Source organism: Pantherophis guttatus, chromosome 1 (assembly GCF_059756535.1).
Source record: "Pantherophis guttatus breed Tessera chromosome 1, ASM5975653v1, whole genome shotgun sequence".
Lineage (NCBI taxonomy): Eukaryota > Metazoa > Chordata > Lepidosauria > Squamata > Colubridae > Pantherophis > Pantherophis guttatus.
Window position 1 is genome coordinate 300,933,847 of NC_142063.1, and position 27,585 is coordinate 300,961,431.

A 27,585-nucleotide genomic window follows, 5' to 3' on the forward strand; every position below is an offset into this window, starting at 1 on the left:
GATCCAAATAATTGAAAATTATCCCCCTCTTTCTCCAAGATAATCTTTAAAAAAAGATTGAAACTCTTACATTCATTTCAGATAAAAATCTTATATCACCACATCATTTATTAACATTGTGCTTTTTTCAAAATAAAAAACCCTACAATTATATGAAAACCCAGTACATGCTCTTTACATTTTTCTGAAAAGAGAAAATGACGTGAAACAGAGTAAAATATAAAGCATGCCACTGGTTCATGAACTTCATTATACTAGAAAGAAAAAGGAAAAAAAATATCAAAGCAACAGACAGTTGCCATAGAAATATTCAAAGAGCTAACGCTTGTTTACAAGAGACATATCTCTATTGTTTTTTTTTCCTTCAATCCTTTCCTTAAAATGGCAAATCAAAAAGCGACTGAGCAAAAAGAATGAATAGCGGCAATTGAATAGGAAATCAAGCTTTGTATTTCAAAGGAGACAGAATTCTAATAATATTTGATCCACCCTGTTATTATTTTTTTCCTGTTTAGGTTACATCCCTGCTGTAGCTGTTTTCTTAAACTTAATTTTCACCATGGAAAAATTAAGATTAAAAGTAAGGCACCAAAAAATCTCTGCCACTATAGCAATAAACCACTATAAGGCTTGTTCATTCTTGCAGTTTAGCTGAAAACTGTGCATGTGCTGGAACTGTGTGTAGCATTTCAAATTGTGTCTCCATAAAAAGATGTTATTGTACCCTATCAATAAAACCAGACTTAAATACATTAGAATAATGTCACTTCTGGACCATAAAATGGGCCTATTCCATTTCATTTCTATGCAGTCTTTCTCACAGCTATTTTGATGGGCGAAATGCATTCTTCCTTTCGCTGGTAACAATTTGCTTATCAAATGTATAATTCATTGATAAGCATAAAGAAGATTCCTCTTAATTCATATTAGGTTCCCAAAGGGATGCATGAAAAGAATTGTATTTTCTCCATCTGGTTTATTGGTTCTTCTAGCAATGGAAGTATACAATGCAACTGTGCTCTTTGTAAGGATCCCATGTATTTATAAATAGCTCATGATGCAGACCATACATACTCTTTGATGGAATGTGCCGCACAGTCACTGAAAGTATCCATGAAGCTTATGACACAATTGTACCAGTTCTATAAAAGCATAAGAAAATTGATCCAAACTTATTTTTTTCTGATAATGTCAACACTGTGCTTGCTTCTAAACTGAAATTATTCAGAAGATGGCTCATATTTTATTTCCTTTACTGCAACAAATTTTGCTACCTGGTAAACACTCCCTTTTTCGTAAACACTTCTTCCAAGATTCATTCATGTTGCTCTTGTCATCGTGACCCATCTCAAAATAATTGTAATATTTGTTTTTACATTCTGTGACATGATCACTTTTCATAGATTCCCAGTCTGAAGCATGTTCTCGATCTATATCATGTCCTCCTTTCTCATTACTGAATATTGACTTGTCCTGATTATCATGTGGCCCAGCATTTGTAATAAAAATTTCATTGGCATGTATATGTTCGTCACTCCTGTAAACAGGGGAACTGTTGCTACCATATTCCACTTGTTGGGAACAACTTGGTAAAGATACAGAAGCGGCGGAATTCCCCACTGCAGAATTAGTAGATAATGGTAAACTTAAATAATGGCTGCCACACTCTTGATAAAAACAGCATGTGTGGATCTTTTCACAGTCCTCCCGTGCCATCCGAAGACGCTTCCTATAAGGACAGTCATGAGACATGAACCACTCTTGACTTGAAGTACCTCCAAAAGAGCAAGTAGGGAAGCACCAGTTGTTTTGCATGATAATCTCTCCATGGATTCTTTTCATTAAATTATTTATGAGAACAGATCTCCTTAGGTAGACTTCAGGGTCATCAATGTACTTCAGTTTTTCCAAAGACATGTAAAGAATATGTGCCCGCTCCTCAAATACAGAGATTGTCTAAACAAGAGAGAGGAAATAATAATAAACATGAATGCAATATTAATTAATTGAATCATGCCACTGAGATTTTATCCATCCATGCATCATATAATATTTGGGCAGTTCAATCTCTTTTGCACAGGAGAGTTTAGATCATCTTTTATCTTTATCTTCTATTAATTTTATTCCAATTTCTTTGATCATTGTGAGCTGCCCAGAGTCAGAGCTGCCCTATTAAAGAGGCAGCATGCAAGTTTAATAAATTATTATATTTTTATGGTTAAGTGGTTCCATTGTTGTTTATTGTCCATTATTATTCAACTCTCATAAATATCATTGGGAGCTGTGAAGCTTAATATTGAGTATATTCAACCTTATCACCAAAGTAAGACTTCCTAAATGAAGGAAACTGGATTTAGCTAGCAACTGAAAGAAACCACAGTGCTTGATGCTTAGTAATTCAATACCAATGCATCTTTGAAGAGTCCTTTTAATAGAAATGTGCTACTAAATAGAATATGTGAAAAAGTATAATAATTTTAGGAGAACAGCTTCCTTCTGGAGATTTGGTTGGCACCAAATCTGATGTCCTTCCATAAGACTTTCAAGACAGAGCTATTATGCAGAACAGTTGAAGTTTGATATTATTTTACTGACTATAACAGAGCCTTGGTTGTTGAGTGATACTTTGTGCTATGTCTTGATCATGAGTTTATTTATTTATTTATTTATTGGTTCAATTTATATGCTGCCCTTTTCCGGAGACTCAGGGCGGCTTACAATGCGTTAAGCAATAGCCATCATACTTTTTGTATATATCTGCTTAATAGGGCTTTCGGCCCACCGCTAAGCAGTGTTCTTTTTTCTACAAAGTCAACTTATTGCTTCCACAAACCGGGTCCTCGTTTTACCTACCTCAAAAGGATGGAAGGCTGACTCAACCTTGAGCCTGGTGAGATTTGAACTTGCAGTAATTGCAGGCAGCTGGTGTTACTTAACAGTGCTTTAGTCTGCTGCACCACCAAGGCTCTTTAATTGTATACTTTTTAATGTATGCTATAAAATTTTATCATGTCAGATATGGCAGTATATACATTTAATAAATAAATAAATAAATAAACTATTAGTAGGTTTGGTGCTAAATCTAGTATTAATTACGTACTGTAATTTTAGAAAAGCAACAAAAATAGCAGATTATAAGGATTTGGGATTCATGTGTTATTCAGAATTACATGTACATACACTAATTCAAATATGTACATACACTAATTCATATGTTTCTATATAAAAATATCATAAAATTTCAGCACCAGGTAAAGTAATTTTAAAAAGAATTAATTGTTCACTTCAAAACCTGATTCGATTGCAATGACTATTGCTTATGGTTACAAACTGATAAATATCTGGTAGGCTGTTTCATGATTGCTGTAAAGCTATCTACTGGTCTCTGTTCTAGTTCCCATAGGAATCCTTTCTATTTTACAAAAAAAAAAAATCACTATTATTTTTAACAACCTTACTTAGCAAAAAAGTCATGGTCTAAATGAACCATGAATTCTAACATTCCTTGGCGAATGAATTTTGAATTTCCAGATGTCCAGGCAACATAACAACCTTGCAATGTTTTCCTTATCTGTGTTATTACAGGCGGGAAAGAGAAAAAAATTAGTCCCAAGGATTGTTATCCTGGTGTCAAATTTCATAATGAGATACTTATGAGAAAAAGAAAGAGATAATGGAGAACAGAACAGGTAAAAATCTGTGCAGCTATGCAGTAAAATATTATTGCACTACAGTGCTGTTCTGGAGAAGCAATTTCTCTCTCTCTCTTTCTCTCTCTCTCTCTCTCTCTCTCTCTCTCCCTCCCTCTCCCTCTCTCGCTCTCTCGTGTGTGTGTGTGTGTGTGTGTGTGTTGTGTTAGTTCTCTCTTGAATATTAAAGTTTTCAGACAGTGCATTCAGAAACATGTTCTGTATCACTGATTCCTAAACAAAGCCATAAAATAAAGCTTCCTCTTTGCAGAAAGTCTGCTTTTGTTATAAATTAGCATCTATACACAATTAACACAATGATAGTAATTTTACTACCTATCTTAATAAAGAAAGCCAGGTGAATAGAAACAAATTTTAATGTTACTGAGGGTTTTTTTAATCACTTACACCCCCACCCCCAAACAGAGTTAAGTATAAAGCAACTGCACTATTGATATTGTTGCTGTACATTCGTTGTTGCTATTATGATTGCCATCATCATTATTATTAACATGGGTGCTGATTATCTGAATGGAAAAACCCCCAGAAGGCTTTTCTATCACCTTTTTCTACTGCATCCCTCAAACACCCTTCTGGAAGGCTATGAAACTTCCTCAGGCAATATAGAATGCTGGCCATGGAATTCCCAAAATTGGAAGTCCACAAGTCTTAAAGTTCTCAAGGTTAGACATCCCTGATTTATATGATAACAGGGCAAGAGTAGACCACTCTTGTCATTCAGTGCAAACTTTTATACAACACTTGCTTACTTTAAAAACAATGTGCCCCCTACTCAAGTCTCAATGTGGTTAAACCAAAATTGCACAACCTACTGCTATATTAAATCAAGATGGTCATTTATGATCTGAGCTACATTTTTTTCCTCACTTTTTATGTGTTTAGTTTACCGTCATGAGTTTTTAAGATCTTGGCAGGTTGGACTCTATGACTACTCGTTGGATAGTACAAATAATCCAATAAGGATTTTTTCCCCAATATGGTTTACGTGACCCTGTTTATCTATTCTGTGAATTTGAGGCAGTATTTTTTTAACAGTAGGATCTTGTTCTGGAGGGAAAGGATTTTGTGCCACTTGAAGTTGGGACTTTATTCCCTGTGGCTACTCATCACTCTAGCACAAGTTTTTTTGAGCAAGCTAACCATGCTAATAATTAAGATTTCCTGTCATTTTCATAACTTCATAAAGATAATGGTGCCTCTATTTGAAAATGAGAGATGGATATTATTTTCTAAAGGTTTAATGAATTGGCCTTATTGTAGGGGATTTAAATTGGCTCAACAGGTTCATTAGACAGAACCTTTGTGTCTTCATCTCCATATAACAGAATGCTATTTGGTCCATTTCTTTCCCTTGTTATGAGTAAAAAGTAACATCTGAATTAAAAGATGTTAGATTTATAAAATAATACAAATTTGTATAGAATGCTAAGGTTTGACCAGTCCTCTAAGACAAGCCAGATAACTTGGCCTAGAAGTTAGATTTTATTTTGTTTCTAAAAGACAGTAAATTGCAATTTTTTTCAAATTATTATTAGACATATAGAATTAGATTGCTTGCTTCAAATTTTATATCTCAATCAGAATACTGAATTCCTGTTCCCCTAGCTTGAAAATAATCAGAGCTAGCAAAGATACTGACTCCATTTATATGTCACATGGTATGGTACAGTAAACTAACATTGGGAAGAAAAGATGTGTCAACTATAAACTCTGATTTGAGACTCCCAAACAACCTAGAATGGGATCCAAGGACAACCCATGGCTTCCAGCTCTGGTCCATATATTACAGTAAATGTATCATGGAAAGAGCATCTATGGGTTTGCTGAGCCATTTCTGGGGCGTAGGAGTATACATCTGCATGTTTTGTTTTGTTTTGTTTTGTTTTGTTTTGTTTTGTTTTGTTTTGTTTTGTTTTGTTTTGTTTTGTTTTGTTTTGTTTTGTTTTGTTCCTGATACACCAGGACTCTTCCGGGTTCTGGCTTTCTATAATGTAGAAACATAGCCAGTATTAATGGTCATCTCTGATTTATCTCTGATGCCTCCCATGTGCATCTTGCTTCCTTCCTTGCCATCTTTGTTAAGATTTAAGTCAATTTTAGTGTTCATTTCTTATTTTCTTTTTTTTTCAATTTAAAAACAAACTTTATTGAATTTAAAAATATTAACAAACAAAAACGAAAAGAGAGAATATACAAATTTTCTCTCTCTTAAAATTTACATTTTCAATCCATAATTACACTAACAAACTAAGTACATATGATTATATAAAACACATATATACAAATCTACAGACAGTGACTTATTTACCTTTTCTATCTATCTGACGGTGCATTTTTTTTAGTGTTCATTTCTATTATGTTAATGCTTTAATATTTCATCTTCTTGCTTTTATTGATTGTACACTGCTTAGAGTTATCTCTAAGTAAGTTAGGCAGCATGTATGTTTAATAAATAAATAAATTTACATGCAATGGAAGGTGCATTCAATATTTTGAGTGAGAAAGATTCTATACTCAACAAACCATAAACCATTTGTTCAATGATCATTTATGAACAGCAGAGGGAAAGTTACATTCTCATGATGCCAAGAGACTATTAATTTCTGAGTTGATACAAAAGAATTGCCCAGTCCAAATTTTCTTCACTAAAACAGAATTGATAGCAATAAAGAAAATTAAAGAATCGACTTGTTTATATTAACAGATTACATGTTTAGAAAAAGGAGACATACTTTTTTTTCAAAAACATACTACTATTTATGAAAACTGAAATGCATTGCACTCAAGCAAATAGAAATTATACAATTTCAAATAAGAAACTCAGAAGTAATGGCTTTTTGAAACTTACTTTGGGTGTACAGTTACTGAGTGGTGGATGAAAATCTTCTTCTTCCACATACTTTCTTTTAAAATATGTGACCTTAGATGGTGCTACAGGGTTTGGATTTCCTCTGTGGTGTAATACTGTGGGAAATAGATTACATATGGTGTAAACTGTGTCTGACAGGTACAAAGACCAATAAAGGAGAATGTTTGTAGCTCAGAGTTGAAATGAGGGATTCTTGGTGTTCTCTGAGCTTGGTTGTTTTCTTGCAGATATTTCATTATCCAAATGAGGTAACATCACCAGTGCAAAAAAATATAAAAGAGAAAATATTCCAGCTTGTCTTTACTGCTTTGGACATATATATGTATGTGTATGTTCCGATGCAGTAAAGAGAAACAGGAATATCTATCTATCTGTCTGTCTATCTAGCTAGGTAGCTAGCTATCTAGCTATCTAGCTATCATCTATCTATCTATAATATTTAATAACAGTTTATCTGAAAAATAAATTGAAGCAATAGAAGCTTTTCCAAAAGATTTATAAGAAAGAAATCTGTTTATTTAAGCATAGTTGTCACAGTTTAGACATTTTTTACATACTTGACTTTAAGGAAGTTTTATCCTATGCATCCAACCCATCTGGAAAAAAAACCCTGCAGCTTTCATCACTGAACTCTTTTTTAAAATAAGCACCTATGCCATCTTAAAAAGACCAATAATTTTAATACATTGCTAATGAACTGTAGCTATTTATAATCCTCAAGATTGGTTTAACCAGAAATATATTTATTGAAATTATGACAGGTATTCTTGAAAATAAAACTTTTTTTATCCCTTTTTCATCATCTCATATTTTATCATATGCTTATATGTTTCTGAACGATGCTATTTAAAATGTTAATAAAGATGAATGAGTAATGCTGAGATAAACCAATTCTATGGAAGCCAAAACTCTTAGAGTTCCTCTGTGGAAGGGGAACTCCCACTTCATAAAACCTGATGAGCTTTGCGACAGCTAAGGAAGAAAGACAAAGTGGTAACATTTCTCACTTTTTAGAAATGTCTCCTCCCATTGGTTTTTGGATGCTATCATATCATGTCAAACCTATCATATATACACTGTTCAAAAAAATAAAGGGAACACAAGCAGAAGACATCCGAGATCTGAATGAATGAAATAGCCTTATTAAATACTTTGTTCGTTACATACAATAGTTTTGTGTTCCCTTTAGTTGTTTGAGCAGTGTATAAACTACTGTAGGTAAAGGACAAAGTATTTAATAAGGTTATTTCATTCATTCAGATCTCGGATGTCTTCTGCTTGTGTTCCCTTTATTTTTTTGAGCAGTATATTTTTCTGACCTAAAACCTTATTTGGTCTATATCCTAGTTTTTTGGTCCTTGAAAGCACCAAAGTAGCAGATTTTTCCCAACAACCTCTGCTGCTAAAAGCAAACAAATGAGTTGGATCATAAGTGCGAGGACTGGTCGTAAGTGCGAGGACCTTCCAGAAATGACTCTGACCAGCTAGCCATGCCCACCTAGTCACATGACCTCCAAACCACACCCACAAAATAAGCCACGCCCACAGAACTGGTAGTAAAAAAATTTAGAACCCACCCCTGCTCTGCAGCCAACTTCCATCTCCATAAGCAGCCTTCTCTTGTACCACAAATGGTATTGCACAGTATTTTATGCTCTCCCCACCCCAAAAACCACATGACTGCATTTTAAATGAGATAATGTCTGTAGAACTTGATTTCTCATTGGCCAAACTTCTAATAAATAATTTCCCCTGAAATGTGAGTAGACAAATGGTTATTGTCTCAAGTGCTTGCATTTTTTTTTTTTTTTTCAGATTTTTATCTCTTTCACAACAGCTCTCTTATTGTAGAAGATAAAGTAGATTTGTATGACCCCTTCTGACAAGAAGGAACAATGTCCTTATGGGTAGACAAATCTTATTTGTAATTTGTGTATCAAATATGCATAATTTGCTCTAAACCAATTTGAAATGTTCTTTAAATTCGATATAAAGGAAGTGATTTGGAACAGGTAACCAAGATGTAATTACTCTGAACTCTTTAGAGCCCGATGGATACCACAATTTAGTCTGAATCATGGTATTCCAATCAGACAGTGTGCTACCACAGAGAGTAAAATTTTAATTATTGCTAGCATTTAATATGGGCACCTGTTTGAGAATCATTGTATTTTCCCCATGCTTTTTTAAACTTGAAATAAAAGCTATACAAAATGAAGTGGGCACAAACTTCATTTTCAAAGAGGGTACTAAAGGACTTAACCCTATTATCATTTTTGATGCTAACTATCAAAGTTGGAATAAGACTTGTATATATAGTTATTTATGTCTAAAATATTGTTTTGGCAACTAAAAATGTTTGTAAGCACTACAAAGAAAACATTAAAACATTTAAACCATCGCCAGCATTGTGGGAGAGGAATGCTTCATAGATCACTATCCAGTTTATTTTATTAATATGGATTTTAAATTTTAGCCTTCTTTCCTAGAGGTATTTTGTAACATATATTTAAATCATGCTTCTAGTGTAATTCTAAAGCCAAATTTAACATAAGGCATCTTTAAGCATGTGTAGAATCATAAAACAACTATAGTATGCTCATATATAGTTGAAATCAGAGGTAAGGAAGAACCAAAGAGGCCTCCAATCCAGTTAAGATGCTTACTTAAACTCAGGATGGGAAATCTGCAGCTAGGTGACTGAATGCATTCTATGGTCTTATTTAATGTGCAGAAACAGAAAGCAAGGGAACTATGCAAGCTTGTAAGGCAGAAAGCTCTATTTTTGGCACTGGGTTCATATACCAGCAGCTCTCACTTCATTCATCATTACTTGAAGCAGCCTCCCCCAGTGACTCTCTTCATGGGTCAATGGCCTTTTATAGAAAAAGGCTCTTCTACACATACATCTGAACCATAGTCAAGTAATCAGGAATAAATCATGATAAGCCTCAGCTTTGTCTGTTTTCTTCCTAAAGTAATATGAAAGGCTCTGCTTTTACTGTAATGTACAGCAATCCATATTATGTCCAAATTTGAACAAATATTCATTTAAATTAAAGTTAGTTAATTCACATAGATGTGAAACCACTTGGCTCCAGTTTGTTTTGGATAACTTTGGTTAAAGGAGATTTCAATTCAGTAAGTTCCAACACAAAACTAAGGGTTGCTCTATAAACTATTTCATTTTTCTTCTCACAAACACAAAGCAGTGAAGGGAGAAACACTCTCCTAAACCATCACACTGAGATCAGTTCAAAATTGCCTCTGGAAGGAAGTCAAAGCCTCTTCCCTAAAAATCCCAGGATTTATCCTAAATTCAGACAGGGGATGGGGCTTACCGTAGGAACTCAATGGGATGAAACACACACACACTCAGAGAGAAAAAGAGAGAGAGAGAGAGAGAGAGAGGGAGGGAGGGAAGGAGAGGGAGGGAGGGAGGGAGGGAGGGAGGATGAGAGAAATTATTCTTAAATGGGGATCAAACAAGAGTCTTGTCTAAGCAGTCCATGACATTTCAGCTTACCGGGGGAGCCTTGTCATTAAATATACTGCCATACAAACTAAAATAGTTCAAAATGACAAAAAATAAAGATGTGCTATAATTCTACTTGATATCTAATTCTGTGACTGTGGTTTGATTTTGGAACAAAAATGACCACCTTTTATGGAGCATCATACAAGGAGCTCCACCAGACTGCCTAATGTGATACAATCCAGGCACAATTTTATCATGTCATCCTCGGTTTATAAGGTCTACCCTCAAAAGACACCCACCTCCACTTCTCTCCACTCTCTCTTTAAATATAGGTATATTATGTAAATTCCAAAGCTCATCTGCACCATTCACATAGGAAAATTGAGATTAAGTTGGAAAATGCCTCTCATTTTGAAAAACAAACCATCAAGCATCTGACTAGAAGTTGAATTTATTTGAAGTTCATATTTTTCTCCATTCATATTTTTCTCACCAGAACTCAGAAAAATCTAACAATTAAGAAAGAAAATTTGAGAAACTTATGAAAAGTGCTGGTTTTTTTTAAAAAAAAAAAAGTAATCAAACGATTACCCTTGAATGCAGTAAGACAAAGAGGATGTTAGAGAGACAATCCATTGACAAGAGAACCAGCAAAGGAGGCCTTTGCCTGCACTAAATCTAATTCATCATCAGAAGTCATAACCATTGCTGCACCACCTATACAAACACACAGATTGGCCCCCTTTTGCTTTTGCAACATGGGAAGCAAAGCAGCCAAGAGAACAGAGATCACCCTCCAATGTTATCCAGCAGCCATAGGATCAGTTCAATCAAAAGCTTCTCCATGAAAAGCATTAACTTTTACCTTACAGAGATTTTCCATAGAGCAGTTTGTCCTAATGCATCTCTTTTTGGTTCATCAGCCCCCTACCCCAGCCCTGCCTGTCACATCAGTGGCCTCTTACTATGTTAACTGCATGAAATGCCCATGTTTGGACAAAGCTCTCCTCTGAGTACCAGAAACTGAGGGAAAGCAGCAGCCAAAACCGAAGTGTTTTTGCCTCTTGCCCTGCTGGTGAAATTTCCATTAGCGGAAAGCCGATTTGTTCACCCCCTTTACAAACAAGATCCTGAAGCAGAAAGATTTTGAATCAGTTCAGGCCTTTCCTAAATCTCGAGTAATAATCCGGAGCTAAACATTCCTACTCTAAATCTCCCTGACAAATTGGTTGCAGAGAGAAATGAAAGCCGAACCTAGCAACAGCCACCGAGTCAGTGTGCTGGAGTGCTTGAGACGTTGGACTGGGACTTGTTCCCACGTCCCCTCCATCATGGAAGCTTTCTGGTGGATTTCTGGTGGATTTCTGACCAGTCAGTCCTGGAGCACCCACTACCTCCCAGGACGATTGGGAGGAACCCAGCGGGAGTAATTCTACACTCGCTGCATTGCGCTCCAGGAGAAGCCGGGGAGGAGGGCGAGCTGTTCTGTAGCGTTACCTGAGGGCGGAGGCTGCCCAACCGGTGTCCGGTCGTCGCTGCCCTGCGGCGGCGGCGGCTCTTGCGCCTGCCCCTGGGCGGTGCTGCTGCTGCTGCTGCTGCTGCTGCTGCTGCTGCCGGCGACGGCATCCGAGGCGGGGCTGCTTTTACTGCAACAGCGCGCTTCCCACAGCGGCTGGAACTCACCGGCTCCTTCGGAAGAGACAATGGGCTCGCAGAAGCTGCTCAGGGGCAGCACCAGAGTCATCGCGGCGCCTCCGATCTGCAAATGGAGACAAAGATAGCGCGGCCGGTCAGGTCGGGCAGCCGCCGCCTTTCCTACCTCCCCCGCCACGCGCCCGCGAAGCTCGCCCTGCCCTGGCGTACCCTTATCCGGCAGCGGCCATTGCGTGCCTGCGCTCTGCAGTCAAGCTGGCATTTGGTATCTCCGCCGAGCCCTTGGCCTTCTCCTACGGCCCCGAGGGACCGGTGCCTCCCGCTCTCGCTTGCCTTCTGCACCCGTTGCCCTCTCTCACCCTCCTCTCGACGCCGATTGCCTCAGTCAGTTCCCGCAGCCGGCTCAGAACGTCTCCGTCGGTTCCGATTTTCCCTTCAGCACCTTGTATTTCACCTATTGCTTAAATGGGGAGGACGATCCCGAGAACTCAATCACCCGTTCCTCCGCGATGCATTTGGAAGCGCCGCCGATCCCGGGGTCTCGTCTTACGTCCAGCCAAATGGTTCAAATCGCAGCCCTTCCCCAAGCAAGGCAACCCTTTCTCCCCGTTCACTGACCGTCTGCCCAAAAGCCCTTGGCTGCCGCTCACGATTCTTAATTCAGATTTCCTCTACAGCGAAAGAAAGAAAGAGAGAGAAAGAATAAAGAAAGAAAAAGAGAGGGGGGAGGGAAGGAAGGAAGGAAGGAAGGAAGGAAGGAAGGAAGGAAAGAAAGAAAGAAAGAAAGAAAGAAAGAAAGAAAGAAAGAAAGAAAGAAAGAAAGAAAGAAAGAAAGAAAGAAAGAAAGAAAGAAAGAAAGAAAACCAATCTGAGCAATATATCCAACTGCAGAGGAATCACTTTATTATCTACAGATACACCGATCCCAGAGACGGCATTGTGTATTTGTCTCTTACGAGTGGCTTGTTGGTTGGCCTGCCTCTCTTTGCCTCTCTCTCTCCTTTCTTTTTCTTTCTTTCTTTCTTTCTTTCTTTCTTTCTTTCTTTCTTTCTTTCTTTCTTTCTGTCTCCCCCTCCCTTCTTCCTTCTTCTTTACCTCCCCAAGCGAAACAGAGCGAGACTCTTAGGTAGTTGTTTCCACCAGCTCCTATTGGGTTGAACTGGATCTGCCTCCAGTCAAAACACTGAGATTAAGACAGAAAATTGGCTCTGGTTTCAAGCGGTGAGTTGCAATCCCACAGGAGCCAAGCACAACATCAGTGGAGCAAGCAGAATATTAAACAGGAGCTGGGATTCCGGGGCCAGAGCCAGGCTGTAAACCATCTATCCAATCCCATTGCAAGAGAAGGAAAGGGAGAGGGAGAAGCAGCATTTCTGAGAAGGAGAGGCAACCCACATTACAATGTGCTTTCTACAGTAATGTGTATACTCCTTGGCACACAAGCCAGATGTCTCCTCAGCTCTATTTCCTACTCTTCAAGAAACAAGAATAATTCTGTTTTCCATCTTGAATATTTTGAAGAGATTTGATGACTGCCAAAAGGCATGTTTTCTCCAAAGTAAGAGTGCATGGGTGCTGGTAATAAATAAAGAATCAAAAGCTGATATTGTGTTAAGAATTATAATCTGTCTGGCAAAATTAATAATGAAAGTTAAAGGGGAATTCAAAGAATGGATGAGTTGACAGGGATTGTTTAAATCATTTAACCCAATCTTCAGTTTCAACAGAAAACAGATCTGCCCCTCTTAAATAGGATAGCCTTTTGGATATCTGTAGACCCCTACCATATCTCTTCCTAGTAAGAACTTTGGCAAATTAAATATGCCTGCATCTTTTAACTTTTCCTTATAAAGCTTGGCTTCTAATCTTTTTTCATCATGACAAATTTTCTTTGAATATATTCTAGCTTGTCTACATCTCTATTAAAGTGTGATTCCAAAAACTGGGCACAATACTCCCAAATATAGTTAAATCAGCTTAATTGCAACAAAAATACTACTTTCTGCAATCTGGAAACAATAATTCTGTTAATTCAACCCAAAATTGCTTTGGGCCTTTTAACTGCTGCATCCTCTTTGATCCTGTAATGGTCAGAGAGCCAGTTTGATGCAGTGATTAAAGGCACCAGGCTAGAAACTAGGAGTCTGTGGGTTCTAGTCCCACCTTAGGCATGAAATCAGCTGAATAACCTTGGGCCAGTTACCCTCTCTCAGCCCTAGGAAACAGGCAATGGCAAACCACTTCTGAAAATTTGCCTACTGAGCTCATTTTAGATTATGATTTTGTATTCTAAGTTAGTAACTAGTCTCTCTAGTTTGATACCATCTGCATATTCAACTACAACTTCCCTCCCTTTTGTTTTAAGTTATTTATAATGTTGTTAAATATCATTCATATGATGATGGAATCCCAGGGTTAACTTTCTTCCAGAGCAGTGAAGTAATGGTTGGGTATGGTTGGTCAACAAATTGCAAATATAGTGGACCAAGTTTCTTTTATTCCACATTTATCCATTTTATCCACAGGGATATCATACCTGAACTTGTCAAATCAAGTGCTAAAATCAAGATATCTACAGCATTCACTTAGTCTAGTAAACTAATCACTCTGTCAAAGTAAAACAAAATATAACTGATATGGCTTGGTTTTGACAAACCCATGCTGACCCCTCAGTGATAGTGCCACTGTTTCCCAAGAATTCACAGAAATGTGGCTTCACAATTTATTTTGGGATATCCATTAAACAAATAGCTCTGTAATTATTATTATTATTATTATTATTATTATTATTATTATTATTAATTCAATTTGTATGCCGCCCCTCTCCGAAGACTTAGGGCGGCTCACAATGCATTTAAAATCATTATAAAAAACATTTAAGAATTAAAAACATTAAAATGATGATCTATAAACCCCTACATGGCTTAGGCCTAGGATATTTGGCAGACCACCTGCAGCCAGCAACAACTGCCCATCGTGCCCAATATGGAGGGCCTGCTCAGGGTGTCATCAGCTTGACAATGTCGGCTGGTGGCCCCCAGGGGTAGAGCCTTCTCTGTGGGCACACCCACACTCTGGAATCAACTCCCTTTGGGGCTCCTGCTGGCCCCTGACCTTCGCACTTTCCGCCACGAATTAAAAACTTGGTTATTCAAGTTCCCCGGCCTGGACTGATGGGGTTTTATATGGGTTTTTAACTTTTATCTGGTCTAATTAGGTATTTTATTTTTGTATTGTGGTTATTGTGGATTTTATTGTTGTGAGCCACCCTGAGTCCGTTGGAGATAGGGCGGCATATAAGTTAAATAAAATAAAATAAATAAATAAATAAAAACATTAAAACTCAAAAATTTCCCCAAACCTCATCCTAATTAAATATTGGAACTATGTTTGCCCTTATACTAGTTCCTTGAAGATAATTATCATTTCTTCTGAAATAACTTCTGCCAGCTCCTTCAAATTACAACATAATTTGCCTGGTCCTGGAAACTTCAATTCATTTAAGACAACAAGGAGAGTTCTTTGTAGACTTTGTAGACTTTATCAACCTGGAGCTCCATCCATCCCTTGAGAAAATGAAGAAGTGCTCTCACTCTCTCCATTGTTCTTATGAGACTAAGAGATTAAGAATATTACAAATGAGGGGCATTCCAGATTTCCCCTGGATAGTGTTTACATGCCTGCAGACCATCTTGCCATTTCAGTCAACAATCAAAAGAGGCTGCATTTACTCTTGTGCATAGAAGGACTACAGCTCAATTCACAGGCTAATGTTTGTCTATCTCTCTTAATTGCCAAATATGAATGGTTAAAGTTTGGCAATATTTCTATTGGGCTAAGGATGAAATATGTGTTCCACTTTTACCTCAATGCATATTCTTACCTCAATGCATATTCAAAGGAAGGTAGCAGAATGAATTCAAATTAAATGATTCAAATTAAACAATTGTGTCATTTACACCATGTCCCATCATTTTCACATCATCATAACATAATGTCTGTGAGCAAGACACTCAATTGTAGGAAATTGTCAATCTGGATCTGAATCTACACTCCAAATCTCTTATAAATGTTATGTCTGATATATTGTGGGAATTATAAATGTTATGTCTGATATATTGTGGGAGGCATACTATCTTTAGTGCACTTGAAGTGGGATATTCTTGTTATTTTGTTGCTGTACCTTTGATTACAGAAAATCAATCTTGTCCTTGAGAACGTAGACTAACTTTCCACAATAAAGGAGCATTTTGGGACTTCCCCACTAATGATTATAGGATTACCAAGCCAAAAACTTGCAATATAAAACCATCTTCACTACATTTGGGGCTACACAAACTGCCAGTGCTGCTGCACTATGGACCAACTGTAGCTTCCAAATGGTCTTCAAGGGTAGCCCCATGTAGAGTGTATTGCAATAGTCCATCTGTGAGATGAGTAAGGCTTGAATGACTGATCTAGGGACTCCTGATCTAGGAGAGGCCACAACTGGCACACAACCTGAAGTTGCACAAAAGCTTTCCTAGCCATGACTTCCACTTGGTCTTTGAACAGGAATCATGAGTCCAGGAAAACCCCCAAGTTGTAGATTGGATCAATCTGGGTTAATACCACCCTATCAAGCAGCATTAAAGATGTCAAAGTCCTGTATCTTGGAGATCCATGTACCTAAAGCCATTCAGTCTTGCCAGGATTCAGTCAAAGCCTGTTGTCCCCATTTATCCCCACAGCCTCCAGGCACCACAAGAGAGCACCAACATTATCACTTCGATGACCAGGGGTGAAAATATAGAGTTGGGTATCATCAGCATATTCCAGATACTTCAACCCATAGTGACAGATCATCTCACCCAGTGCTATTATCCAGTCGTATTAACATAGATACTGTATAACAATTATTCAGTAGTGTAACTATACTATAAGATTCTTGCTTTTTTAAGGCCACCAAAGTGTATGAGCTATCTTACATATCTATTCTTATCCAGCTAGCCACTTCTACAGGCCTCCCATTTTGTTATTATTTTCCCTCTCCATCATTCAGTTTCATATTCTATGGACTATTGGGGAAATGAACTTTCCACCTCCTCAATTTTTATTCTGAAATATTTTTTTTGCATGCTTACAAGCTTCAAGTTGTACAATAACTCTGCTGATAACTGCAAATTTTTGTCTGAACTTCAGTGGTATGGAAGCCTAGATGAAATATGAATTGAATTCAGTTTATAATCCTTAGGCTATCACAGGCTTTCCATGTTGCCAGCCAAGTGAATACATTAAGAAAACACCCTGAGGCAACCAAGCAGCCTGAAGGTTAAAATTTCATTACATGTGTGCAGTTCTGTTGGGTGATAGACTATTCCATTTTCTCAACTGTTCCATTTTCTCAACTATTCTATTTTCACTTACTATTCCTTTAGAGTCATTATGATGCTAATGAGAGAACTGTAATGATGCCATTCACAATGTCAAGGAAAAAAGGTATTTATGCATTTCTAGAAAGCCACTAAAACAGAAGTTAAATTTAAAAAACTTGTTACAACAATGCTGCAAATCTCCTGAAATCCCTACAGGCCAAAAAGTGGAGTGGAGATAGAAGCAATGTGGAGTATTGGTAGGGCCTCATTAGTTACCCTACATTCTGCAGCAACAGCATGTGGCATTACTAATTCTAAAACTCTTTGATTTCTTAGTTGTAAGAAATCATTCTTTTTTATCTGTACTTAGGAAAAGTATACTGAATTTACATCTTTGGATCAAGAAGTGTGTATTTATAATTGTTTGACAATAGCATTACTTGATTTTAAATTTAGTGACTAAAATATATTCTTCTCATATTTTTATAATTTTTAATTGACGGTTTTATATATTTATTGTTTTTTTATTAAGTCCTATGCACTGCCCAGAGACACTTTCATGTGAGATGGGCAGCTATACATATATGATAAAAATAAACAAATAAATCTAAGATCAATTTGTAGAAGCAGATATCCATTTTATCTAATGCAGAGTAAAAAAAAGGCTGATACAATGCAGAACCTTATTAATCTAAAGGAGATATGTCTCCAATGTCCAATGTTTAATTACATATGTCAATTGGGGAGAAAGTCATTGCATACAAACCAACTATATATGTTCTATTTTGAAAGTGATGTATTGTGGATATATCAACCGCCCTAGCATTTTCTTTCCTTTTTTTCAATCTGGCTTTTTGTTTCCTCCAGGATCTTTGTCTGTTATTTCTTTTCTGTTTAAGATTAATGAAATAAAACACAGAACAATTCTAATGTTTCCAATAATTGACAAATATACCTAATCCCACATACATTCATCTAGAAGAAGGCATTAGAACTTGGCATTTAAAACATCAGGGCAGGACTTCCAGTAAATTCAGCATGAAGGTAAGTCACTGAAAAACACTTTACACAACAAGGCAAACACATTCATTCATTTATTTATACATTCAATTTTATGTATTGCAAACTATTGAGGTAACTCAGTAGTTTATAGTAATACAACATAGTACTTCATTATGCCTGTCAAATACACAGATTTCAAGGAAGGTTATATCTCACATACTAGTTTGCTTGTGGAACCTTGAATTCTTTTCAGTAACATATTTTGATTGATTTAAATAATAAATGTATTTTCTCATCAGATTACATATGAAATAAAACCGCTACTCCTTCAACAATTTATCAAAAAACAGAATTGTCACCATACCTACCACTATATAATTTAAATGGCAGAAACTGCACTGCTATTCATAGTCCATATAAATTCAGGGAATCTTGGTTTTTACTGATTTTTTCCCTGAATTCATATACTTCCAATATGGAATCCTTTGTTATTTTTAAAAAAATAACATTGAGGGAATGGTTAATTTAAGGAGAAAACTGTTGTCAAAGATTGGGAATCACTCAGAATTTGGTATAAGATGGGTAATTATATAAATGTTTTAAATAAATTAAATAAATAATTGGTAGAGTTGCAATATTTTACGCAAACCTTTTATGTCTACCATCCAATACAATAAGTATAGGATTTTTATTGTATTCACAATTTTCCTTCCTTCCTTCCATTGTAAAGCTGACTTGAAAAATTATGTAAAGGCAAACAGTACTTGATATATATCTTTACAGAACTAAGAGATGAACCCAAAGTGCTGCTTTTTTCTCTCAGGCAAGGAAATGTAATGGAATATATGGAGTTGGGGGACAATGTAAAGCAATGTTGCCTATCAACAATCTGCTGATCAACAATAAGAGAAGAATAGTGGAGAGCCAACAAGGGCTTAATGGTCAGAGGAAAAAACTTAGGAAGGACCCATCCTAATAAATCAGATAGTTAAAAGTGACAACAGAAAGTTTTTACTTTCTGACTTGCAACATTCTGTTAATGTACCCTTACAGTAAAATAGGTTTAGCTCATGTAGTCATGTTTTTTATCTTGTTTTTTTATCTGTAGTAAGATTATTGATGTAGAAATATGAGGTATTAGGTATTTTAATTTCTGCTGGTGAGTTTTAATGATATTTTAAATGAATGTTAGCCACTCACATGGCAAGTGGTTAGTCAAACATATTAAGTGAGTGAGTGAGTGAGTGAGTGAGTGAGTGAGTGAGTGAGTGAATGAATGAATGAATGAATGAATGAATGAATGAATGAATGAATGAATATAGAAGCAGAAAAGCAATTGCCAAATGTCTGGCAATACTCCCTTTTTATAATCCTGTAATCCCTTAATTTGGGGTAGAGTTGGGGCAACTGGATGGAGCTGAGCATTTACTGGCCGGATGCCACACAGAGATCACAGCAGATATTTTTCTTCATACCCTAGGAGAGCAACATCTGTTGCTACCTAAGATTGAACTCTCAACTTTCAGAGTGGGAAGTGAGCATCTTCACCAATAGGCAACCATGAGGCTTTAACCAAGTCTGGCAATGTATTCATGTATGATTTGATCATACTAACTGGAGATTTGGAAAAGTTTATTTCATATGTAATTATGAAAAGTACAATCCAGTATATCTGGATTGCACCAGATAAAGAACAGATAAGACATAAAGTGGTAGGGGTGCAAGAAATATAATTATCTTTATATTCAAGATTAGAGGAAAATCGTTAAAATCCGGTAAAATACTCTAATAGATACTTCAGATGGCCAAAATTGCTTCCCTTTGAAATTAAATATGAAACATTGATTACTTTCTGCATCTAGCCAATAGTGTGACACGTGTTAATTGTGATGAACCAAGACAGATGTTTTAGGTGTCAGTTACTAAAACTGAATGAATGAATGAATGAGCAAATAAACAAATAAATAAATACTGTAAATAGGAAGGCTCTCTGGATCATCCTAAAATAAATGTCTGAGAAAATTCATAAAATTGATTCAGATACTCCACAACAGAATGATAGGACAGGTTCTTTACAATGGTGATACATCAGCTGCATTTGCCATTTCCAGAGGGATAACAGGATTTTGTGCTAGTCCCAGTTCCATTCAATCTATCCTTTGCTTGCATGCTGTTACATGCTATCCAGGGTCTGAAGGAGTGTACATCAAATATCTAATGGACAGTTCTCTCTTTGACTTTTGCCACTTGAACACACAAAGTACCTTTTTACAGTCATTCAAGAAATCCTCTTTGCTGTGTGCTCCTGGTGCACAAAGTCAGCGATCTACATTTGACAGCTGAACAAGTTCTCAGATTCTGCTATGCTCTTCAGCTTGTTTATCAGCCTGAACAAGACTGAAGTACGTTACCAGCTGGTGTCAAACATCAAGTCCATAGAACCAAAAAACAATGTTAATGACATCCAGCTAACAAATGCAAACAGCTTCAAATACCTGGTAAACATCATCTTGAGTATTAGATCTTTGGACAAAGAAATTGACTCCAAAATTAGCAAAATCAGCTAGGCACTGGGGCAGCTTCATATTAGAGTACTCAATCAACACAACATACATATCTCCACAAAGCTGAAAGTCTACAGAGCTGTATTATTCCTTCTTCCCTATATGGATGTGAGTTATCAACTCTGTACCAAAGGCACATCAAACAACTGGAGAAATTTCACATGTGCACTTTGCACTCCATCTTTGGCATGTGTTGGCAAGACTGGGTCTCCAATCTGGAGGTCTTGGATCACAAAGAGTAAATCTGCATTGGGCCCTTAATTATGAGAGCTCAGATAATATGGGTAGGACTCATCATCATAATGGATGACCACTATATACCTTGCCAGTTGCTCTATAATGTACTGAACTCTGGCAAAAGGTCTTGAGATCAGTTGCACAAGCATTGCACGACACTGTGAAAGAAATTCTAGCCACAGGAACTAACAGCTTCAGCTGTTGACAGAACCCACCACTGAGTCGTTTGTTATGAAATCTCTACCAGCTTTGAAGACAGGCACCATCAAAAACTAATAGAAAACCATGAGCAATAGATTCTGTGCTTTCAGACTGGAACAGGAGAATCACCACTGTGTCCATAGATGAACTGCACAGCAGCATGTCTTCTTCAAATCTAAAGGACTACCAAATATACAACTATGAACTCTTTCATAGGCTAAACTATATTACCTGTGAAATCCATGTCCCCATGCATGCAATTCCAATTCGGGAGCAATTTTGGAGACACCAACAGATCTGGGAAGCCACAGGTATGGCCACAGGTAATCAAGTTTAAAGGAAAAACCTTCTAGTATGGGCTGAACAGAATGGTAAAATAAAAAATAAGTTAAAACAAAAGAAATTTTAATATATATTATAAGTATATAAGATATCACATATATTAGTTCACTGGTTCATAGTTTTCTCATGTAAGTACTGACTGGCAACATAATTATTACTCTGCTTGTTTCTGTTAAGTATTACACTGGAAATTAAGATAATAATAGCATTACATGTGTATTATTTCCCTAAAACAGCACAAGGGTTAAATCAGGTTTCTGTTGTGGCTCCGTTACCTGAGCCTGTGTCATCGGCAGGAGAGGACTCCGAGAGTGAAGGAGGGGAGTTGGCAAGGCCTCCCTCTCCAGGACCCTCCTCTCTGGCAATGCCTTCGGTGTCTGCCGAGGGTCAAGAGATAGGCCCGGGGCCAAGCACGTCCACGCAGCCACAGGTGGACAGTAATGAGATGAGTCTTGGCTGGATCCTCGGCAGTGTCACAGAGATAAGCGCGCGCAACAGAAGAAGAGGCGTGCCAGAGATTAAGCTGAGTCACTGGACCACACCCCACAGGGTATAAAAGGGGGTGAGGTGACCATTCAGACTCTGTGACGGACAAAACTAATTACTATTGAGTCACATTGCATCTTTGGAAACAACATTATCTGCCTTGGATTTAATTACGGACTGGACTTGACAATTCTTGAACTATGTGTATTTTGTTTATGAGTAAAGTCTTGGCAAGCAGCTACTGGTGCCAATCCTCTTATCGAAAGAATTGGTTGTCTGCCAGTTTATTTAACCCCCGGCTGTCTGTTTGTGTGTGTGTGTGAGATGGGGACAGAACAGTTTCTGCATTCATGTACAGAATCACATTCTAGTACTGATACACTATACTCATCTTTTAAACAAATTCGGTAGCCTTGGTAATTGTTGATCATTGTTTTTTCAGAGAAATATTCACAGGTTTGCTGGACTAGAAATGGTTTAATGGACAATTAGAAATATAAAACAGTCTTCAAAAGTTTCTGACCTACAGGTACTAGCATCTTTTGCCATTGGCCAGGCTGACTAAGAATACGGAAATTGTAGTGTAGCAACATCTGGATGGTTACAGACTTTCTTTCCTTCTCTATATACATGCAGAAACATATACAGAGAGATAGAGATTTCTACAAACTTTAAAATAACTCAAGAATATTAATATTCTCTGGGTGCATAATAAATGTTTAGTACATTAACATTTTATGAATAGACTCATTAAAATTATTAAAAAGGATTGGTGATAATTAAAAAAAAATATCATTCCTCTGTTTCTTTCCAAAAATAATGGAATTACATTACATTACAATGTTCTCCAAAGTTTAAAATTTTTTTAAAAACATTCTTACTTTTTTATTTTTCCTTAGGGCAATGATAAATGGGGAAACAATCTCTGTATTCATAGGCCCAAAATAAAATATCAGTGTGGTCTTATTCAGAAAAGATTTTAAGTTCTTTTTTAAGGGTTCCAATTATCAAAAAAAAAAAAATGCCCTCCAAGCCCCAAATTATTTGTTTAAAAAAACCCTTTCCATTTTATGCTTCTTTTTTCAGTGTATAGCCTTAGGTTTCCTTACTATTCTTCTGAAATCTCTACAAACAGCTATTTCAATTTTTTTTTATTTCCTGCACTTTCTTTTTAAAATGTTGGGATTAATTAAGTGTCAATTAACTGGCATTATTTTTACACAGGTTTTTTAGAATATGCCATCAGAAAAAGATGTAACTGCAGTAGTTACAATGAATAAGTCTGAAGTGTTTTTACATCAGGACAGAGTCACTGAAGGTACAAAGTATATCTAAATGTTGCGTTCACTTTTCAGTTCTAATATGACCACAGTACACAGTATTGTCCCTGAAAAATGACACCTGGTGAAAGAAATGAGAAGAGTACAGGTACTAATTCTCATTTAACAACTGGGACCAGCAATTCAGTAATTAAGTGAAATGATGTGATGGAATCTCCAACTACTCAGGAGGAAGATATTAAGAGGCGGGCAAGCTTAAGGTCCTTATACTGCAGACAGCAGCACAGACCCAATCTCCCCCAGAATCCTGAAGCCTTATCTGACTGTAAATGAAGGTACAGTAAATTGTACATATCCCAGGATAATGTTCCCAGGATCCTAGGATCCAGTCTGAATCAGTCACTAGGACCAAAGGTTTATTTTTCAAGCTTTCAAGCTCATGATGTCCATTATATATCCCATATGTAATATAATAATTATATGTCCATCATCAGGGAACTTCTCTCTCCAGAATATGTGCACTGGGCTGTTCTACAAATTCTTTGTATTTATATGATGCTTGGTTGCATGTAGCTGTTCAGTTATTAATTAGGGTGATGATGGTTGGCTATTAAGTCATTGGTTGTTGTTTCCTTGTGCCACTATGCCCTCAGCTCCTAAGTACCTGGTAAATCTGACTTATCTGACTGTTCCCCAGGGAATACAATCAGTTTGGCAAGATTCTTGTAACATAGGTGAATAACAGTAAAGATTCTGCTTTGAGATTATTCCTGAGAGGTTCTGGTTGCTTGTGCGTGACAGGTGTCCACCAAGTGAAATATCATGAATTTACTATTTTACTTCAGCTTTCCTTTGCTTTACAGACTTGCCAAGGTCAACAATACAAGGACTGGTCATAAAGTTACTTTTTTATCACAATCATAACAGCAACAGTTGCTAAATGAGTCAGTTGCTAAATGAAAACTACCTGTAGGTCTCCTTTCAAACTTAAATGGATACACAGTTTGAAGATTCATGAAAATTTGTAAGTTCTATTTTGTTTGTATCTAGGAATTTGAATTGTATACCCATAGTTCTAGGAAAACTTCCATATGATAAAACAATTAAGAACCCATACATACTTTGAGAATAATAAAATGTTCAAGATTCTAAATTATTCTATTCCATGTACCACACTTTGCTACCAAGCTACTGATAACAGATACAGATAATTGATACTTTGCATATATACATGTTATTTCTGACACAATGTACCAGTTATCTTAAAAGCAATTTCATACAAATTTTTTAAATAGAACAGCAGTACTTTCGGATGCATCTATTAGCAGGCTTCTTAGATTTATTCCACTACATTTGTCTTTGGTATGAATTCATCCTTGGAAAAGTTACATAGATAAATTATCTCTATGAAATATTTTACATGATTTATGTGAATGATTACTTTTAAAGGGCACATTTATCACATGGATACTGTGGGAAAGAATCTTAATACAGCATCCCTTATGGATCTCTAGAACAATTGAGTTTCATATAGAAGATTGTTGTTATATAACATGAAATTCAAAATGGCATGTTGATAATATTAATTTTAAAGAAAAAACAGGTCAAGGGAGTCCTGAGTGGGTTGATAAACTTCTCTTCTTAACCAAGATTTCTAAAATCACATGTTGGTTCTTTTGATTCTTTAATTACTCTCTTTAAAATAAGTACCAATTAAAATTGCCTTTCCAACTGATTTTGTACCCCAATGAAGCAGTGCACAAATGTCACTGACACAATAAATTAGATGGTTTATGAGTTAATTATATTCCTGCCTTATCTTCTGTCCACTGAATAATGCAAACAAAACCAAAGTTAAGCATTCTGAAAAAAGACAAGTTGTCTTTGCTGTATCATGTGCTACTTTCCATGAAGTTTAAGAGCTATTATTATACTTATGGAAGATTCCTACTAAAAGAAATAAATACCAAAAGAACGATTCCAAGGAAGTGAATCACAAATATCGGCAACAGGCTTTCAAGACCAAATCCATTCTTTGCAGAAGTCTACATCAGCTACTTCACCTCTTAATTTCAATTAAAATCAATAGAGTAAGTTACTATAACAACTTTTTAATGTTTTATTCTTTTAAATTCCTGCCCTCTACCTTAGGGGCTTTACTTAAGATGCCATTAAGTTTAAGTTGTACATTTTTAATGATTGAGTCATCATGGCAAGCAAGGAAAATGGGAATCATGTATCTTTAAATGCTAAGGCACTGCAGCAAAATATTACAGATAAACACCTCCCCAAATTGGCTAGGACACAAGGTGACAGTGGACATAATTAGCAGAACACAGTTAAAACAGAATATAGTTAGCACGTGTACCATCTTAGTGCTATTCTGTATTGTTTTTCTATCGTTACTTGATTAATAGAATTATACTGGCAGCAAATAAGCTAAACCAGCTCATTTCCAAACATTAAAAGCCATTTTTTTTTCTTCTCGGCTTCAGAAATTTACCTTAGTGTACAGTATTTGTGTCTTTATATCTATTAATCATGATTTTTATTTGTGTTTCTGCATTACACTAAGAGACAGGCAAGACAGTCTACATTTATAGTATCTGAAAATCAGTAGTAAAACTCTAACTGAATGTTTCAGTTTGCCTAAGTCCCATTTGCCAGCACCTCATCTCTATAAAATATAAACATAATTAAGTGTGTGTGTGCGTGTGTGTGTGTGTGTGATTGTCCAAAAACACGCGCCTATTAACGATCCCAGACGCACAAACACGTCTGTAGAAATCGCACCCACGGTTTTTGAAGACGCTGCCAGCCAGTCCTAGTAAGCCTCAGGGAAGCTACTGGCCGATCGGCTGCTCTCCGCCCCCCACTCCGCTGCAGAAACTGCGGGGGTGTGGGGGGGGGAATGCTCCTAAGCACACGAGGAGCCCCCGGGAAAAGGAGGCTAAACTAAGACGGCTGTTTGAGAGGGAGCGACCCGGTTATTTATAACCTCCGGAAAAGGGTCGGGAGTCTTCTCCTTCATAGAGAGAGGGGGGGGGAGAGAGAGCTTGGCGCGGTTTCTAGCCAAGGCGAGCGAAGGCGGGGAGACAAACAGAAGGAGGAGAGCGCGAGAAGAGGGCAAGAGGAGCGCCAGGTTTTCCCTTTCCTCAAACGGCTGGTCAGACGATGCCAGTTCCACACATAGACGCGCGCACATCTCCAAAGACTATTGGGGGGGGGGGGGGCTGGTGATGACGGCGGTGCTGGTGAGAGAAAAGAGGCGGCTACGCCTCTCACGGTGAAGACCCCAGACAAACATACCGGACACCCCTTCTTCGTTGTCTCCCCTTTTCGCTCCAAAAGGGCAACCTGAGTCCTCAACTGGATCCCGCCCTCTCCTTAGGATTGGTCACTCTGCATCTTCTTTGATTTTTCCCTCAGCCACCACCCCCCCGCCCCGTTGTCCGTCGTCCCCCTCCCCCCGCCCCGACACCTTAAGAGGGACGCGCGCTTTATGTCCCGTCCCTTCGTTCCCCCCCCCCTCCCCACCCTTCGCCTGAGGAGAAAGCAGATGCCGCCTTGGAGAAGCGGAACGGAGACCAGAAAAATCGCTCCCACCTCCCGGCCAACCCTTGGACCCCTTCACGCGCACCCTCACCACCACCCCCGCCGCCCCGTAAAGGCCTCCCCTCTCCAGCCAACGCCGAGTCGCTTTGCCGGACTGTCTTCTTCTTACCCGCGGCTCTGCGTGGCTAGCGGCGGCGATACTTCCCTCCCTCTGAATCCCGCTGGCGGCCTCTTTTAGGCTTGCCCTCAGTGCCCGCTGTTTCTCCGGGGAAGGCGGCGGGGTTGGGGGGGGCGGGGGTGGAGGAGGAGGAGGACAGTCTCCTCCTTCCCGCCCTCGCTGGTGTGCAGGAGGCTGTTGTGGTTGATGCTGATGAAGAAAGAGCCTCTCGCTCCCAAAGCGAAGGAGCGTGTGAAACCAGTCGGTCCTGTTTCTGCGCATTCATGTACAACCCCTGGATATGATATTGTACATACATACATACGCACGCACGCACACACACACACACACACACGCACACACAGATCTCTAAGCTCAGGGTGCCCCCGGGGTTAGAAAGGGAAAGGAACGCTACCCGCGCCTTCTAAAGGCTCCCGCCGCAGCTGGCAGGCTAAGCAAAAGGGGAGGGAAAGCAACGAAAGGCTCTCTCGAGAAACCCCCGGCACTCCGCCACCTCCAGCAAGGACGAAAGGAGCCCTCGCGCCCGAGGGGTTAAGACCCTTCGCCCTCCCCCGTCCTCTTCCCCCGCATCCCTGAGGTGCAGAAGGGCTCCTCCTGCTGCTGCACGGGCTACGGCTGAATTTGCTCGGCTCAACGAGACCATTGTTGTTTACGGAGCCCTGCGGTGTGTGTGTGT

The 27,585-nt window shown here is 38.0% G+C and overlaps 1 protein-coding gene across 5 annotated transcripts; it reads right to left on the reverse strand.

The window, feature by feature from the left end:
* Nucleotides 1-75: 75 nt before the first annotated feature.
* SERTAD4 (SERTA domain containing 4) lies at nt 76-27,585 on the reverse strand. 5 transcript variants are annotated; one of them, XM_034427730.2, is made up of 5 exons: nt 26,901-27,585; nt 11,921-12,381; nt 11,555-11,816; nt 6,559-6,674; nt 76-1,956 (listed from the first exon to the last, which is right to left on the reverse strand). In XM_034427730.2, the coding sequence occupies exons 3-5, from the start codon at nt 11,799-11,801 to the stop codon at nt 1,237-1,239; spliced, it is 1,083 nt and encodes a 360-aa protein (XP_034283621.2). In that variant the 5' UTR covers nt 11,802-11,816; nt 11,921-12,381; nt 26,901-27,585; the 3' UTR covers nt 76-1,236. The 5 variants fall into 5 exon arrangements, with proteins under 5 accessions (XP_034283621.2, XP_087739331.1, XP_034283619.2 ...); XM_087883205.1 differs by having other exon boundaries at nt 12,070-12,381; nt 26,901-27,553; XM_034427728.2 differs by lacking the exon at nt 11,921-12,381.

Bases quoted from the DNA above. Each gene is read 5' to 3' on its own strand.
- SERTAD4 (XM_034427728.2), bottom strand. From the start codon at position 27,170: ATGCGCAGAAACAGGACCGACTGGTTTCACACGCTCCTTCGCTTTGGG. The intron at 6,675-11,554 runs GTAACGCTACAG...TATTTCCCACAG, and splicing joins TGGGCAGCCTCCGCCCTCAG to TATTACACCACAGAGGAAAT. The intron at 1,957-6,558 runs GTAAGTTTCAAA...TCTCTTGTTTAG, and splicing joins TCAGTAACTGTACACCCAAA to ACAATCTCTGTATTTGAGGA.